The 18241-nt window shown below is 46.8% G+C and overlaps 1 protein-coding gene across 1 annotated transcript in view; it reads right to left on the bottom strand.

Moving 5' to 3' along the window:
• The window catches only part of brinp1 (bone morphogenetic protein/retinoic acid inducible neural-specific 1), a 125957-nt gene that overhangs the window by 36663 nt on the left and 71053 nt on the right, over positions 1-18241 (bottom strand). Inside the window, exons 3-4 of the mRNA XM_061215932.1 lie at positions 16926-17116; positions 9191-9360 (exon numbers count right to left, since the gene is read on the bottom strand). Coding sequence (XP_061071916.1) covers positions 9191-9360; positions 16926-17116 — 361 coding nt within the window. The remainder of the gene's footprint in view (positions 1-9190; positions 9361-16925; positions 17117-18241) is intronic.

The following is an 18241-nucleotide window of genomic DNA, read 5'->3' on the forward strand; positions in this document are numbered from 1 at the left end:
AACAATGTGTTGCATCAGCAGTTCTGCGCTGGTGCTAACTACAGAGGGGATAAAATGCAAATAACAAAAATGTTAAATTAAAAAGATTGAAAAGAATTATTCATTAATCAAACAGATAAAAATGGCAGTCGGGGAAAACAATAGCAAGAGAGGGAGTTTTGAGTGTCGGCCAAGAAGGGATAAAAACAGTAGATCAACAAATGAAATGTTTCATTGTACTACTACACTCAGGAAAAAAGTAACTGTTCCCCATTGGACATTTTATGTACTTTTATGATTCTCCGCCGCACCAAATCTCGCAGATTTGTACAGTATGTGGCGACTCAGAGCCGTTGTTTTGGACCGTAACCCCAACCCGTCTCTGTGAGCCTGGGACAGCACTGCTTACAGCTTGCCCTGCTGTTCGCTTTGTGAGCTAAACGGCCCCGTAGTCCTCAAACAAAATGAAAAACGCGGCAAGGTTAATGCCTGCAACGGATTTTTGGGTCCTCCAGCCACGGTGGCTTGCTTCATAACCCCTTTAAGTCTGACCTGGGGGTGTTTTTACGCATTGATTTTTTCAGGACACAATTTTCAGCTAACAGCTATTGCCGTTTGAAAATGTTAAACTCACCTTCTCTGCATTTTGGAAATCCACATGCTACAAGAAATACGGTAATGTCAGTGTCCTTTTCACAACAAGTGAAAATTCTTTTATTAAGCAATTATTTTATGTTCACACTCATTGTATGCCTGTAGTCATACTTAACAACAAGCAAAACTTGCACTGAGTAAATCCCTGCACTGTTTACTGTTTACTTTGTACTTTTGCACTACCACCATTGCACACAATCTACCATAGCACCCTATCATGGTCAATATATCACAGGGCCAGTCCCTACTAGGCCTTTGTAATCACTTCACATGCTCTTTACTCCCTCCTTTCTGTGAGTGATTTTGATCTTTATGTGTGTGAGATATGTGTGTATATGTGTGTATGTATAAGCTACTGGATGCCTAAAATTTCCCTCGGGATGAATAAAGTATCTATCTATCTATATATCTATCTATCTATCTATCTAAGTGTCCAGCGGACCAAATACATAATAGTTTCTTCTAAAAATGTGCTAAACATTGATAGAATTTCCATTGTTTACTTAATTTATCTGGAGCAATTATCATTGTTTCACGATTGCATACTTCTACAAATGTACTTGTACATAGAAATTCTATTATCTATGTTTTGTATAGGCTCTCTTGAACACGATGAGCTCAAGTACAACCATTATTTGTATTGACCAGTACCAGTAACCAGTATTTGTAACGTATTTGCAGAGAAAATGTGTTACCCCCTTCCGTGTGAAAGAAAATTCAGCTCACGATTAAAAAGCATTTTTGCTCATTACATGTTTTCAATGGTGTATAAGGTTTGTTAGGCTACACAGCATTTTTTCGCCTGAGTAATGAAACTGTAGCATTTTCAATACGCACACACTATTGAAATCTGTTGCGCTTCAGCAAAAACAGTGAGATTTTATGCCAAAACAGGTTGACATTTTACAACAAAGTATTTATTTTGCGATGCCTAAATCTCAATAGAGGACTGTGTTTGGAGGAGTTCCGATGAATCTCTCGTCTGAGTGGATATTTCTGAGGAAGACACTGTTGACAACACAATAGAGGGCATCTACAGTGACCTGACCCCATTTTATATCGCTGAGCACCTAAATACATTCATAAAATATTTTATTATTATTCAGTACGCTTACAAGTAAGGAGCCAGCCTCCTTTTGAATAATAAATAGCATATCAAATTATGGAATGTGCTTGACTTGTTCATGGGGGTTGGGTATTAGACAAAAACTGTGGAAAATCTGTGGACTTCAATGAATATATTAGTTTATTATTGAACATAGAATATATAGTGATTATTGTACTTATTTTTAATGACCTTCCCGACCTGTTGCTGTCTGAGGATAGCTGCAAGGAGAGGGAGTTCGGGGGAAGGTGACAGGCAGGTGGAAGTGCAAACCCCTTTTTTCATTTTTGGTGATATTGTCATCAAATTTGGGATTTGTCCAGTGCTGTAACTTGACTGTTTTTCTAAGCACGCCAGCCACAGCTACAATAATCTGTATCCAGTCAAATGCAGAAAATCAGTTTGGAAAAAAACTTCCACTTTCACTCTGTTTGAGCTTCTGTAACTTTGTTTTAGTAATATTTGGAGTAATTCAAGTAAATGGAGGGGCTCAAGAATAGTAACCATTTTATTTTGGGTATGCAATTTTTAAGCTTTGTCAAGATTTTACGCTGAGCTTTCAGTGCTTCTCGGATGGCTGCGTTGCAGATGACCTGCGCCGTTCTGTCGGCTGAGTGAGGTATTCTGAGCTGCCGTGGTCGTAAATCCTCCGCTGACACAATCGTCCTGATGAATCGGCGTCATTAACCGACCCGGGCTTCTCCATTTACTTATTCTGTCTGTCACCCGTCATGCTTTTAACAAGCTTTTATTTTAATAACGCGGTTGGTAAGAAGACTCTTTACGAGATGCACCGTATCCCGCGCACTCCGATATCTCAGGCCCGTTTTGGAAGCGCCCGGCCAGCAGACGGCGGGGGGAAAGCACTTCAAATGTCAGCGTTTGTGGGATAAGCGCCCCCCGATGCTCCAGACTGTCGATACGCAGCTGAAAACAGTGTTTCAGGCGTTCTCCGCTCTGCGTGATACTCTCCCGCGCCCCTCTCTTTCCAAACTGCGTCCGGCTGCTCCTCAGAGCTGTCTTTTACCGCGCCGTCAACATAGGCGAAGAAAATAGAACTAAAAATGCTGAGAAACAATTTCACATTTCAACACCAGCGTCACAACCGCAAAGCTAAGTTTAACACCAGGCATCAGCGATCACCGTGGACTCCACATGAAACGATCTGGCAGAAAATGATCTCTATTTAAAATGTCCGTTCCTTCTTTGCTTTTTTTCACTCTTTCATATACGCACATTCCCAAAATGATCAATTAATTGTGGAGTGGACACAGAATTACGAAGCCTCAAGTAAGACTTTTTCCTATATTTCTGCAACGATACAAATGTTAGTCATATTTCTTCTTTCTGGTTTGCCATTTATTTTGTCTGTTTAGTTTAACTGTGTAAAATAGGACTTGAAACACTTTCTATTATAAATATTAAATGCTACAGTGTGCCACCGACAGCATCAACCCACTCTTCCCACAGACCCATATAGCTTATCAAAATAAGTAGATAATAAAAAATAAAAATAAACTTAATTTGTGGCATGCGTTTTAAAAAGCTATTTGTTTTGACAGGCTCGGGTCAAGTGAAATTGAGATACAAGACAGAAAGAGGCCTTCGAGACAGTAGCTCCCTCGCGGTGAATGTGCATACCCTGGTCCGGGTGGGAGGATCCCTGGATACGGATCGGATGCGCGGAACATTCCGGGCCGTAATTACCACGCTTTGTCACAGCGAGGGGAGAAACGCAGAATGGAAAAAGAAAAAGAAAAAAAGCACCCGTTTTCATTAAAACGCTTCATTGAACATCTTACCCCCCCCCCCCCCAACTCCACCTCACCCCCCCCCCCCCCCCCCCCCAGGAAAGATCCCCCCAGGGACCCTGTTTCCTCATTCTTTCTCCCAGTAGGACGCAACGTCTTGCGACGCTTCGCTTTACCGAAGGAAAGGTATCTCTTTTCGCTCTCTGTCTTCTCCAGGGGCGTGAGACTTATACACTTACCCGCCACACGCTGTTCGTGTCAAATAGATTTTTCTGCAATTACTTGACTTTTTCTCCCCCCCCACCTCAGCATCTATCTGAGAAGCGACTCCGATACGCAACATGCATTTCCACATATGAAAAGAATAAGAAATGTCAAAGTGCGATATAGAATGAAATTGAAAATAAATTGAACATATTGGCGAAATACATTATTAAACATATGAAGTCCGCAGTCCGCTGTGAAAAGTGTCTAAGAATTTTCCGGGAAAGGTCTGAAAATGGAGAAGGTACAAAATTGAAAACAGCTGAAATGTAGATAATAAACGCCATAATAAATGTAACATTTAGATATAGGCTGGCTGCCTGCTACCCAGTTATAGAGTATAGAATTTGACCATGAAATTTACAATGTATTTTTTTCCGGTGAGCATATGCAGAACATATTTTAATTCTGATAATATTTGAGAATACATTTACCATCGCGCCACGGATTTCCACCCCAATTTGCAATGCCCAAGGGCGACTTTAGTCCTGTTCCACAGCAGGAGCGGCCCCTGTTATTTTGGGAGGGCACCTCATTTGCACCTGCATCGGCTAAAATGGCTGCTTGGTTTCACTTACAGCCTCTAATAGACTCTGGTTTATTAGCTGAACTGGCACCGCTGCAGGCACACACTGTGCCTGAGGCACACTGCCGGGACCCAGCCAATCAGAAACCACACTGCCGGGACCCAGCCAATCGAAAACCACACTGCCCGGCCGTGCGGACTGAAACCCGCTCTCATTGGCTATGGCTGGGATTGTGACATCACCGTAGAGGACTCCCAGCCAATCAGGGCGCTGCCACGGTCTTGATTAAGTCTGGTCGTAGGGCAGGCCAGTCCACAACACGTAAAGGCCTCGACTGGACTTGACACAATTTCCGATGGCAAACACTTAATTTGTGAAATAAGCACAAACGTCTTTTTAGATAAGCATTGTGCATTTAGAATATTTTACCACTGTATTTCTTACTACAAACAAATATTATGAATGATTTTACACTTTAATAAATACCGTGTTTATCACTGTGCTAAATACCCGACCACTGTATTTTACAATACTAAATAATAGACGACTGTATTACACTTAACAGGCCATTTGTATTTGGCTCTAGTGTGTGGAAGCTATACCTACACTGAATACCAAGCTGGTGTACTCATACTGTATTGTACACCAGACAACTGTACACCAATCCAAGGGCAAAAACAGAGCTGAAATATGTGATTTTCTGCCTCCCAAGAGCCGAGCTCATTAAAATGCATGTACTGCAGGTGTGGGCCACGGCATTAATAATTAGCACACCTGTCAGTTACTGTGTGCACCTCGCTGCGTCGGGGGGAAGTGGGGGGGGGCGGGGGCAACAGGGCAGGAAGTGACCCGTGTGTGATGACCCGAGCACAAATTAGAGGCCGGCTTTGAGGTTACGCACACCGCCTCCCACACCCCACACCCCACACACCGCCTCCCACACCCCACACCCCACACACCGCCTCCCACACCCCACACCCCACACACCGCCTCCCACACCCCACACCCCGCCTCCCACACCCCACACCCCACACCCCGCCTCCCACACCCCACACCCCGCCTCCCACACCCCACAACCCACACCCTGCTCCTCCTGCTCCCCACACCCCACCTCCCACACCCTGCTCCTCCTGCACCCCACACCCCACACCCCCACACCCCACACACCGCCTCCCACACCCCACACCCCCAACCCACACCCTGCTCCTCCTGCTCCCCACACCCCACCTCCCACACCCTGCTCCTCCTGCACCCCACACCCCACACCCCCACACCCCACACACCGCCTCCCACACCCCACACCCCACACCCCGACACCCCCACACCCTACTCCTCCTGCAACCCACACCCCACACCCCACACACCGCCTCCCACACCCCACCCCCCCACACCCCCACACCCTACTCCTCCTGCACCCCACACCCCACACCCCACACACCGCCTCCCACACCCCACACCCCCATACCCCACACCCTGCTCCTCCTGCTCCCCACACCCCCACACCCTGCTCCTCCCGCACCCCCACACCCCATACCCCCACACCCCACACACCGCCTCCCACACACCGCCTCCTATACCCCACACCCCCATACCCCACACCCTGCTCCTCCTGCTCCCCACACCCCCACACCCTGCTCCTCCTGCACCCCACACCCCCACGCCCCACCTCCCAAACCCCCGCCACCCACACCCCACACCCCCACACTCCGCTCCTCCTGCACCCCACACCCCACACCCCCACACTCCGCTCCTCCTGCATCCCAAACCCCACACCCCCACACTCCGCTCCTCCTGCACCCCACACCCCCACATCCCCACACTCCGCTCCTCCTGCACCCCACACCCCACACCCCCACACTCCGCTCTTCCTGCACCCCACACCCCCACACCCCCACACTCCGCTCCTCCTGGACCCCACAGGGGGGGGCGTTTGAAGAACCCGCTCTGGAACCGTCTGTCAAGCTCGGGAACATAAATAAATAACCCCCAGCCTCCATTTAGATCTCCCGGTGTCTGTTCTGACCGCGTCTAAACCGCGAAGCGCAACGTGAACGGGCGCAGCTCCGTCCAGGGGCATTTCGAATCGAGAGGAGAGAGAGAAGAGGCAATAAAACCATTCCGGTGTCACGGGAGAACGCGTAAAAAAACTAAAACACACACACACAAACAGCTGAAGCGCCGGTCTGGGACCGTTTGGGTCGAAAACAAGAAGCAGTTTCTCTTTATTGCCTGAGTGCGTAAAGGTTCGCCAGTTTCTTCAAAGCGGACTGGCAACAAAGCGATGTTTGGGATCGCTGGGGTAAGGAGGACTCGTTGGATCAAGCAGACAACTTTCTCTTTCGGGATATTATAAAAGAAGAAGAGAAGAAGAAGAAGCCGGGAGAGGAGCTGACTGCTCTCGGCGCCGTGGCGACAGGAGCGGAATGTCTTCATTTTGATTAACGCTGGGAGTCAGCCGGGCCCTCTCCAGCCGGTTTAATGCTGCAGGAGTGGAGGGAGAGGCTTTGATAAATATAGCTGGGGGTGACAGCCCCCCCTCCCCTGGTTCTCAGGCCCTTCTCTTTCTCACAGCTCCTGCTGTTCATTTGTCTCTTAAATACTCGCACTAATATACTGGAGCGTCTAGAGGCTAGTTCCCTCACGACGGCCGGTGGGCTAGAAGTGCAGCCGGCTAACGTTGAGCCCGGTGAAGTCAGGAGAGCTTCTGAGAGAGAGTGAGAGTGAGAGAGAGAGTGTGTGTGTGTGTGTGTGTGTGTGTGTGTGTGAGAGAGAGAGAGAGAGTAGCTCTGTGTGTGTGTGTGAGTGAGAGAGAGAGTGTGTGTGTGAGAGTGAGAGAGAGTAGCTCTGTGTGTGTGTGTGAGTGAGAGAGTGTGTGTGTGTGAGAGTGAGATAGTGTGTGTGACTGTGTGTGAGAGTGAGTGTGTGTGTGTGTGTGTGTGTGTGAGAGAGAGAGAGAGAGAGTGTGTGTGTGTGTGTGTGACTGTGTGAGAGAGTGAGTGTGTGTGAGTGTGAGTGAGTGTCAGAGGGTCTATGTGAGTGTGAGTGTGAGTGTGAGAGAGAGTGTGAGTGTGTGAGTGTCAGAGTGTCTGTGTTTCTGTGTAAGAGTGAGTGTGCGTGTCTGAGTGTGTGTGTGCGTGTGAATGTGTTACAAGACCGAAAGCATTCTATGCAGTAGGCTTAATCCTCTATGGATAAAAGAGGAAAAAATATATAATCACACAAAAAGTTCTGCCAAAAAGTTGTGGAACGCATGAAAGGAAATATCTCTTTCATCCCCCTCCACAAACCCATGACACGCTTTTCTTTCCTTTGGCAGTGAAAGTGGAGCATCTAATCCTGGAGCAGGATTCACGGACGTGCTAGCGTCCGTCTCAGTCACAGCCTTCCTGGAGGACCACAGAGGCTACCCCTCTCTCCTATGGGACAGGACGGGACAGGGTGCATGTCTGAGTCAGTCTTCCTGGAGGATCAGAGGTGCTAATGTAGTGAGGTTAGCTCCACTAGTTTCCCAGTAAAGGCAGTGTGAAGAGCAACATAGACTCCCTGATGACATAACCCAAAATAATTCAAATAACGTTGTGGCCCTTGGCTAGGGCCGATTTTGCCTTTTGCCGACCGGTAACGCGTTTGTCGAACAAATCTCTGTACGAGCGAGAGGCCAGGGTTCAAATCCCACCTCGGACTCCCAAATCTCCGACTCGTTACGCTAGCGCTCTCCTATGAGAGGGCAGAATGACCCCGTTTCTGCTGCTTCCTGTTTACAGAGCCAGGCCATCTGGGATTGCGCGGACTGTTCCGGATTAAAGCATTTCGGAGAGAACCTGTGCTTATAATCGTATCATGCTGGGAGCTAGTTTTATTTTATCTTTCTTTTCTTCCCCTCGCTGTCAAACCTGATTAATCCCGTTTTTAATTTGGGGAATCGATGCAAAGGGCCTCGTTTAGCTGCGCACAGTACTTCTTGTGGAGAACGCTTGGATGTGGCCCAGCTTTGTAAAACCTCCTCCATTTTTTACAATCCTTTTCATTCAGTTTAAGTAGCTTGGCCCGCGTACGGGCCGTCCGTTTACCACTCGCTACACGTCTTCATTACTCCTTTAAAAATAACATAAAACGTTTTGCTATTAATCAAAATCAGCAGCAGTGATATGAGCCTTATTAAAGCGGCGCTGTTTGGGAAAAATAATTTAGAAGAAACATTTCCTGAAGATAAATACTTAAAGGAGTGCGTAGCGCTGCTCTCCTCCAGAGACGGTGAATCAGACGTCTTCAGACGAGGCTGTCAGCGGCAGACGCGTTCGGAATCTAGTTAGAGCATTAGGCAAATGAAATTATTAATAATCCAGAACCCCGGGTAACGATGCGCTCGACACCAGGGGGGAAGCGGTGACGGCGACAGGGGTGGAGTCACGGAGGCACCGTATCCCACAATGCACCCGCAGGTCTCCCGGTGCCCAGAGAGGACATCCGCCGGCTTCCTGCTCCGTAACGGCGCGAGACGCAGCTGGAGCGTATCTGCAATGTTCTGCTGCGTGAGTGAAATTCACCCCCCCTGCCCCCCCCGCCCCCACTCCGCCCCCCCAGCACTGACTCAGCAGCCAGTGTCGACGCTGCTTAATTTAGCCGCGCTAGACTTTCCGCTATCCGTCTGCCCCCGCCTGCCACGAAGCCTCCGCCCGTCTGTCACTCACGGCAACGGGAAGCGGGGGAGACGATTGGGAGAATTTGTAGGGGTCGGGGGGGGTTTGGGCGTGGGTAAGGATTACGGGGCGGTTGGTGGTTAGAGTTAGGGTTAGAGTTAGGCGGTTACCTTGATGGCGTTGGTGGTTAGGGTTGGGGTTAGGGTTAGGCGGTTACCTTGATGGCGTTGGTGGTTAGGGTTGGGGTTAGGGTTAGGGTTAGGCGGTTACCTTGATGGCGTTGGTGGAGATCTGGATCTCGTGCAGCTTCCTCATGGTCCCGTCGCGGTCGATGAAGTAGGACGAGGCGAGCTGGTGCAGCGCCTCCACGCCCTGCGTGGCGTTCATCGACCTCCTGTCCAGCTTGCTCTTCGCCATGAACATGGTCAGCGCCTCCTCACCTGCAGGGAGAAGAGCGCAAAACTCACGCCGTGCCTCAGGGGTCCGCCATCAACGCCAAGCTACCAAGAGCCTGGATCCAATCAGGATTAGGCCTTACCTCTGCCCAAAATATGAATGTAACTGTTGTGGTAAAAAAAAAACTCACAAAACTGTGGTTGTAAACACAGGCATATCGATGGGCCACCGATAATAGTACCCTGCCCAGTGGTGGCTGCTGTGCTTAGGATAACCCCTAACACCTTGAAGAGGGATTGTCTTTTCTACCTTCTACTGGTCATCTGTCTTGACCTATTTTCAGTCATTTTCCTTGATTTTCGGAATTAATACAGAGATTCATTCACACAATACTCAATGGCATGCAGAAAAAACATATTTCTATGCGCATCACTACATTGATGTAAATGGGGAAAATAGTCAATTGTGGATGTACGTGGCATTTTGTTTTGGACACACACACAGGCGGCTAATCAGTCCAGGCGCCCAGGTGTGTCTTACAGCTGAGAGCAGGCACACATGCTGAGGGAAGGAGTTTTGTGTTGGAGATTGTTTGCTCGTTTGTTTGTTCGTTAGTTTCGTCAGGCACTGAGAAGCAGAGGAGATGTTCAGCTGAAAAGCCGTGCAAGCTGAAATATATTGCTCTGTTTTGCTTTATTTTACTTTGTTGTGTTAGTTTGTTATTTTTGCCCAAAACCTGTGAGGTGGAAGGGCGAATACTATTTATGATTTGATTTGTGAGTTGGTGTGGATGCATGCTCTCTCTCCATGTAGCAAACACATCTCCCAACCTCCATTCTCCGCATTCCATATTCATTACATTACATTATGTTACAAGGTATTTCGCAGACGCTCTTATCCAGAGCGACATACAACGAAGTGCCGATCAAACACAAGTACATGTGTGAAGAGGACCCGAGAGGACAGTACGGTTCCGAGTCCTAGCGTAACCATACAGATACAATCGAAACCCTTGAAGTATACATCAACTTACAAACTAGCATACCACAGTTGGCAGGTAGAATACCCCGAGTACAACAACACAATAGCTAATACAAAACACAACAATATCTATACACATAACTATATGAGTGCCATTATAGTCTATGGCATATACAAGGCTAATTCATAGCAAAGATCCTGCACTGCATCTTTAAATGATCTTGAAGTGCAGGTTTTGTTAGACATCCTTTATTGCAAGTTGTACTGAAAGCTAAAGTGGTAGCTAACAGACATTTTTTTTTTGTTACATGCATTTAGTTATTGAAACAGATTTCTGAAGTGAATTCTTCATTTCAACCGTCTTACATCATGTGAAGAAAGTAACTGCGTGTTTACATGCCAAATTGATTTAAGTCTATGCCGGCCCAAGTATATTAATTTGTTATTTAACTGACGGCTTTTATACAAAGCGACTTACAGTTGATTAGACTAAGCAGGGGACAATGCCACCCTGGAGCAATGTGGGGTTAAGGTTAAGGTCCTAGCTCAAGGGCCCAACAGTTGCATGGATCTTATCAGGGCTTGAACCACCAACCTTGCAGGTCCCAGTCATGTACCACATTTTCTAGTATTTTCTACATGCATTTTCAGGCTACACTATGGATTGCAAATACAAATATCTATGCTTATCAAATGTTGTTTGAATCTAGGCCTGTACCACAGATATCCACATCAATAATGTAGTGCATTAAATGAAACTCCCACTGAAGCACCATTAAAATCTCACGGCAAAAACAGTGTTTATCAGATGGAGACGGGCAGACAACAGCCCAGCACATGTAAGCAGGACCCGCCTGGAACTGCTCGTAAAATGTTGAAGATAACTGGCCTATCAAAGACAATGTATTTTGAGAAAGATAATGGATAAATTACTCAATAATGATTTTAATGGGCAAGCAAGATAATGACTAGTCTTTCTGTGGCAGAGATAGTGCAGAGCACTGACATTGTTTGCAGCGTGACATCATTTCCTGCCTGTGTTTCTGGATCTACATAAAAGGTGTCTGTCTGGAGAAGCTTAAAAACATTTTTTTTTTCTACATTTATATTGAATCTTTTTGCAGAATTTTTTGTGACCTGCATAATAAACACCTTCATAATTATTTCTGCTTGGAACTGTGCCAAATAAATGAATCAACTGTTGTCATCCATTCTATTGACTTTTGACAGTTTGAATGCGGTTGCCATTTATGTTGGTGTCGAACCCATCATTTTCTGTGCATAAGCCCGGTTGAGTGTGTGTGTGTGTGTGTGTGTGTGTGAGTGAGTGTGTGTGTGTGTGTGTGTGTGTGTGTGAGAGTGCATGTGTGTGTGTGTGTGCATGTGCGTCTGCGTGTGCACACGTGTGAGTGAATGCATTTGAGTGTACGTGTGTGTGCATGCGTGTGTGTGTGTGCATGCATGTTTGTGTGTGAGTGTGTGTGTGTGTGTGTGCGCGCGAGTGTGTGTGCGAATGTGTGCGCATAAAACTTGCTCGTTGACCCTGCCCAGAGCTTGGGTTGAGTGACGTATGACAGATTCTCACAGAATAATTGACCTGTCCGTGGCAGCGAGAGAACGCCGCAGCGCACTAAAGCGTTTAACGACAGGGCCGAACGCCATTTCCTCCCGCAAAGTGGAAGTGAAGGGCGAGTGGGAGCGGGAGAATATCATCGTTTATCTATGCTGGGGCGTCGTGCAGTCCAAATGGCCCCTCGCCTTAATGTTCCGCTGTGAAACTCACTCTGAGCCGTGTCACAGGCATTTAGGACCTCCGCACCGTGATTGGCTATTTTGCCCCCGGCGATGCATTGCGATTGGTCGCTTAACTGCTGGAACTCGAGCCCGGGGGACGAAGTCATAGTAGGTGGCAGACACACCGTTAGGTCACCGCGACAGGCTTGCCGCTTCATCCAATCTCCTCTCCCCCTGAGGTAAGGAAGGTCATTTGAACACCGCGGCCCCTCGTTTAACATACGGAGAATGGGGACAATGATTTTCTGTTAAGCGTAACCCCCCCGGAACCCCTTTAGCGCACCGTCGATAACGTCTTATGAATCAAACCTACAGCAGCACTGAACAAAGCAACGTTGTGCATACGGCGAACCTGGCTCTGCGTTTTAACACGGAGGTCGTGTCAGGCTGAAAAGCAGCTGGACGGCGTCCAATGTCTCCGTTTTGTATTCTTTTGTGTTCGTGCGGTGCGAGCGGATATCCACGCATTTAATTCAACAAATATCCCACGCGTCTCGGAGGAGAGCTGTGATTTCCCCCCGCTCGGCACCGAGGACATGAACGAAAATATGAAAACGGGACAAATTCAATCCGACGGATTGCGAAGGAAAAACCCCACGGTGCCAAACCGCCCCGCTATTATTTTGATAAGTCAACCAAATTAAACGGACTGAAAATCCATAAATCAACAACAGCAATATTGTTACCAACTGAGAACTATTTTGCTAAAGCACAATATAAAAACAGGATATAGCGTTCTCCATCATCGTACCGCAGTGATGTCATCGCGAGAAGGGACACGGGTAATATCGAGCTGGGAGTAGCGTGCTACGTTCTTAGACTAATTACTCGGGGCAAATGAAAAACCATTATTGAATAATGATGCGTCGCCCCCCCTTGCTTCAGAAGACCAGATCCGAGCAATATTATGATGAATGTAATTTCTAATAAAGTGACAACGCTTGCCACCACAGCTGATAAAAATGTCACATAATATTCGATGCGGGCACGCTTCATCAATTCCTGAACTCGAGATTGTGGTCTGGGATGCCTCGGTGCCGATCGAAGTGAATTACTTACAACATACGGACTGTATACGGAGCGCATCTCCGTAAGAGATAGCCAAACCGTGACGTATAAGGTGTCACGTGCCACTGTAAGGGTGTGGTTTGAGGGTTCTTCTCCCCCGTATGGGAGTTGTCTGCCTCATACGCTACTTGGGGCTTAAGGCTGATATGTTATATTGCCTTCTGTGCTACTCCGTAAAGCGTTTTTGTGACAGTCTTCTGTGAAAAGCGTGATACAAATCAAATTAAATTGAATTGAACTGGTTGGAAGAGTATGGATTTGTGGGTATGGGCTGCACTTCTGCGTCACATGACTTAGTCCCCCGGAGACCCCATTGCACACTTATTACAAGTGATGTACGGTGCCATGGCAACATGCTGGGGGGCTCCGCACTCCTGTAAACATTATGGGATGCACTGCCTTAGGAGCGGTGATGTCATGTTTGATGTCACAGTTGAGGTCCCCATGGTCACGTCATTGTCCTGGTGAGTGATTGACAGCTGGTGTATAATTTCACTGAAAAAAACATTCTTTACTGCATGTTTCTACTCGCTTAGAATTTCACTGATCATTTCACTTTTCTTCTTCTTGTTTTTACCCCCCAAATTTGGAATGAAAACAATTTACAAGCCCAACCCATCACTCGCAACAATCCAGAGGAAAATGGTGGTTTGCGTATCTAAGAAACTGCTCATCTCCTGGGATTTTCATGCACACTAGTCTTTAGAGTTTGCAAGGAATGGTGCAGACAGAAAAGCCTTGTTAAGAGTGGTCAGAGGAGAATGGCCAGACTGCTTACAGCTGACAGGAAGGTGACAGGTTACAACAGTGGTATGCAGAAGAGCATATCTGAACACACAACAATAACTCTAAGTGGATAGTCTACAGCAGTAGTGTTATGTACGGTCCAGGGAACCCAGACGCAGACCACAGGATAATCCAAAAGAGTAGTTTTAATGTCAGTAGTCACAAGCCAAGAGATCCAAAACACAGCCAAAAACGAAAAGCAAAAGAATAGTCGAAAAAACAAGCGAGAGGTCAAAATCCAGAAAATCACAGGGCGAAGGTACAGCAGGGCAAAAGCAAAGTCGAAGTCAAGGCAAAGGGGTGTCTTTCAAGAATCTCTATAACAAGGCTTACAAACAATCGGCACTTATCAAGATCAACGTTCTGACAACGAAGCATACTGAGACTGAGGTTTAAATACAAGAGGGAAGGTGACAATCTAGGCGGGGCAGAGGAAAAGGTGGGCTAAACAAATGGACAACAGGTGGGGAAACACAATAGGGTAATGACATAATAACGGGAGGGAGACGAAAACGCGGACTGGATGCACGAAACAAAACATGCAAAACATACGGCTCCGGATTAGGGAGTAGACATTTGCATAGTTAGAAGACGTAGTGATAGTTAGAGACAGGTGCGAACACTTCGCTGAAATTAAACGGGTAATCAGGGATAGCATAGGGAGGCGGAGTTAGAGAACAGTGCAGAAATACTAAGAGATAGCGTTAGTGAGTTAGTTTCGTGAATATTTCTAAACTACCCAATAAAAGTGGTTGTTAGTTAGTTAGTTAGACAGACAGTAAGTGTATTAATCGGATTAGTACTGTACAAAACCTAGATTAGTAGTAGTTAGTAAGAATCGTGCTTTACAACATTTAACTATCAAGAAAAAGCAGGAAGTAAGAATCGCGAGTTTTAGAAAAAATGTTGAACCCCGAAAAACTACCGTAACCACCCGAATAGTGGGGCACGCAGACAGGGGAGTGACTAGACTGATAAACATTCAGACGTAGACATAACAAGGGAGGACAATAGAGAACTGTAATGGGAAAACATAAACCAGGTACTATGGGAAATGAATCATAAACAAGAATAAACATGAAAACATACAGAACAAATACAGAAACATTACAAGTAGAAGTCAAAGAAATAACTCATAAAGTGCTCACTTGAGTGTATATGAACTGTGCATGACACTCCCATGTTCATAAGGGCTTTCAGAAGAGAAACATGTTATTGACCGAAATGCCCTCTTCCAGTGATATCAGTGAGTCATTTCCACTCCCCTATGGGAGTACACACGCACGCAAGCGTTTCAGAGAGCCTGTACATCAGACAGACCGGCGGTTTGGAGAGCACAGTAATGTTCCTGGAGGGCAAACACTCAAGAGAATGTGCCGGAAAAGCGAGCAGCGTCCTCTCTTCGGTTGTCACGGCGTTTAAATGTAATAGACACGGGCCTCCAGGCCAGTTCTCCTCACAATCGCGGGCTATCGGTTCGCATAACGGCGTGTTCTCATGCGCACCTCGATGACCTCTGGCCCTTCCATGCCCCGGAGGGGAAAAATATATCTTCTGTCCTGGGTGAGAAACCGCCATCCTAATCCGTCTAATAGCCTCTCCCTATTTTTCATTTTTATATGACCTTTTTCTTTCCTTCCACATTCATTTTTAATATTCATTTTAGATGTATTTCATCATCTGGGACAGAGAACGATTGTTTCTCCAGGATCACAAAAGTAAAAATGTTAAGTTTCCATCCAGATGGTTTAAAACACAAAAAAAACTGCCAGCGCATCACATTCTTCTTAACGTTGCGTCTCAAGAAGCCGTAATTATAGCGCCGTGTAGAATCATCAACGCAAGCGTGCGGTTATGTGATATTGTAACCTGATGCTCGTGTGTCTAGCAGTGAGATGAACGCAAGCTGACGGACTGAAGTTTCGAGCGAGACCTGTCTCCATGCAGAACACCGTCTTTTATATTCCCGGGTGAAGCTAACGGACACCATCGTTTTAGCACCCGACACACGAGCTGACTGCAGAATGAATGTCAGATACGGACTGACCCCAAAAGCACGGAGTCTCTGCCCTTGGGTGCTATTGATGGGAAAGGCAGCCTTGCAATGATGGAGCCTTGCTGTAATGCAAGACATTAAGGACCAAAGATTTATTTATTTATTTGCTGTTTGCTGTACATTTAGCCTTTTAGCAGACGCTCCTATCCAGAGGGACTTATAGTGTGCCCCAGATTTATAAATGTCACATGATTTCAGACAGCCAATGACATAACAGCCGTTCCTGGGGATTTTGTTAAGAAGAGCAGATGCATTTCACAGGGGCTGCCTATGGCCTAGGGGCTGGGACTGGGACCTGGAAAGTTAGTGGTTCAGGTCCCAGCGTGGCCACAATAAGATCAGACCCAGTTGGGCCCTTGAGCAAGGCCCTTAACCCCACATTGCTCCAGGGGGGACTGGCCCCTGCTTAGTCTAATCAACTGTAAGTCGCTTTGGATAAAGGTGTCAACTAAATGACTTAGTCGGTTGCTCGATCCCTAGTGTAGCCACGATAAGGTCTGCACAGCCATTGGGCCCTTGAGCAAGGCCCTCAACCCTGCATTGCTCCGGGGGGGGATTGTCCCCTGCTTAGTCTAATCAACTGTAAGCTGTAAAAGTGTGGGGGGGGTTTAGGGTGAGGAGAGGGGGTTTAGGTTGAGGATGGGGGGGGGGGGGTTAGAGTGGGGAGTGGGGGTTTAGGGTGGGGAGAGGGGGTTTAGGGTGAGATGGGGGGGTTTAAGGTGAGGAGAGGGGGGTTTAGGGTGAGGATGGGGGGTAAGAGTGGGGGTTTAGGGTGGGGAGAGGGGGTTTAGGGTGAGATGGGGGGGTTTAAGGTGGGGAGGGAGGGGTTTAAGGTGGGATGGGGGGGTTTAGGGTGAGGAGAGGGGGGTTTAGGGTGAGGAGAGGGGGTTTGAGTCGCGGGTCGGAGACGGCGTGGAGCCTCACCTCCCAGCGTGGCGGAGATGAGGACGTGCGTCCCGTACTTCTTGATGATGGTGTCGATGAACTGCTGGGTGGACGGCCGTCGCCCCAGCAGCCGCACGCTGCGCTGGAACTCCGGCATCAGAGGGACGGGGTTCCGGATCAGGTCCCGCCGCTCGATGGCGGTGTTCCTCACCTTCCAACGTGCAAACTCCCTGCCGGGGCGCAGAGAGGGAGCCAGGGTTAGGACCGGGGGTCAACCCGCACATCAGCCGGCCCATTAGTCGGCCGACAGCGGACTTTTGGCCGAACCCCGACTGGGGAGGGGGAGCGGGGCAGCAACCACAAAAAATATTTTGTTTTCACTTAATACAGTAAAATTATTTAGTAGCCATAGTTTTCTGAACAGAAATGTTTCGTTTCCGTCCTTAACACCATGAATGCGTGCTGTCAACTGTTCCATATAAACAATATCCAGAAAAGGTATTCTCCATTGACAATCTGACAATGATAGCAACCACCAAAATCACTAAAAACTAATATTAATGATAAAAATAAATTAAAAGGTTTCTTCACATACGGAAGAAATAAAGAGTCATGCTAACACCAGTTCAGTTGTCAATTACCAAAGCATATAAATCTGAAATGTGTCTGTCCCTGCTCAAAGGGAATGTCCAGATTATGCCATTTGAACAAAGCAGCAGCATGTAACTAGAAACACTGAACAGAATTAGAACAATGCATACTGTAGACGAATTATGATTAAACGGTTAAGGGGGGGCAGAAAAAAACTCTTTGTTCCACGACTAATATGTTCCATATGCTGTTATAATGCACATTTTGTATAGATGCAGCATTAGGGATTTATTAGTTTCATGTCAAGGAGAATTTGAAGCATTCATTTTCAGCAATAGTATTAATATTTAATATAATATATGAAATGTAATTGCTGTGTTAGATCTTCTTGTGCTTATTGAGTCCGAGAGTTGTTGAGCTGTCTGGGGTAGTATCTTTAATATTTTCTGCATTTGTATCCCTTATTTATTATTTTAGAAATGCTGTGGAAGAACCAACAGTAATAACAGCTCATTATTACCAACTGTAGTAAGGAGAGTAATCACAGAAGACCCCGACCAGATATTAATTTGCAGTTAAGAATCGAAACAATGAAATCGCAATTATATGAACCCATCGTTTTTTTTTTCCCCGCCGATACTTTTACACGGCGAGGATTATTAACCGTCTGAGGTCAAGTCATTTGTAATGTGAAACCTTCCCAGGATAGACCAGCTCTGATTTGTATTCATGGACTGAAATAATACCCGTGGCACTGACGGTGA

Source organism: Conger conger, chromosome 12, assembly GCF_963514075.1.
Source record: "Conger conger chromosome 12, fConCon1.1, whole genome shotgun sequence".
NCBI lineage: Eukaryota > Metazoa > Chordata > Actinopteri > Anguilliformes > Congridae > Conger > Conger conger.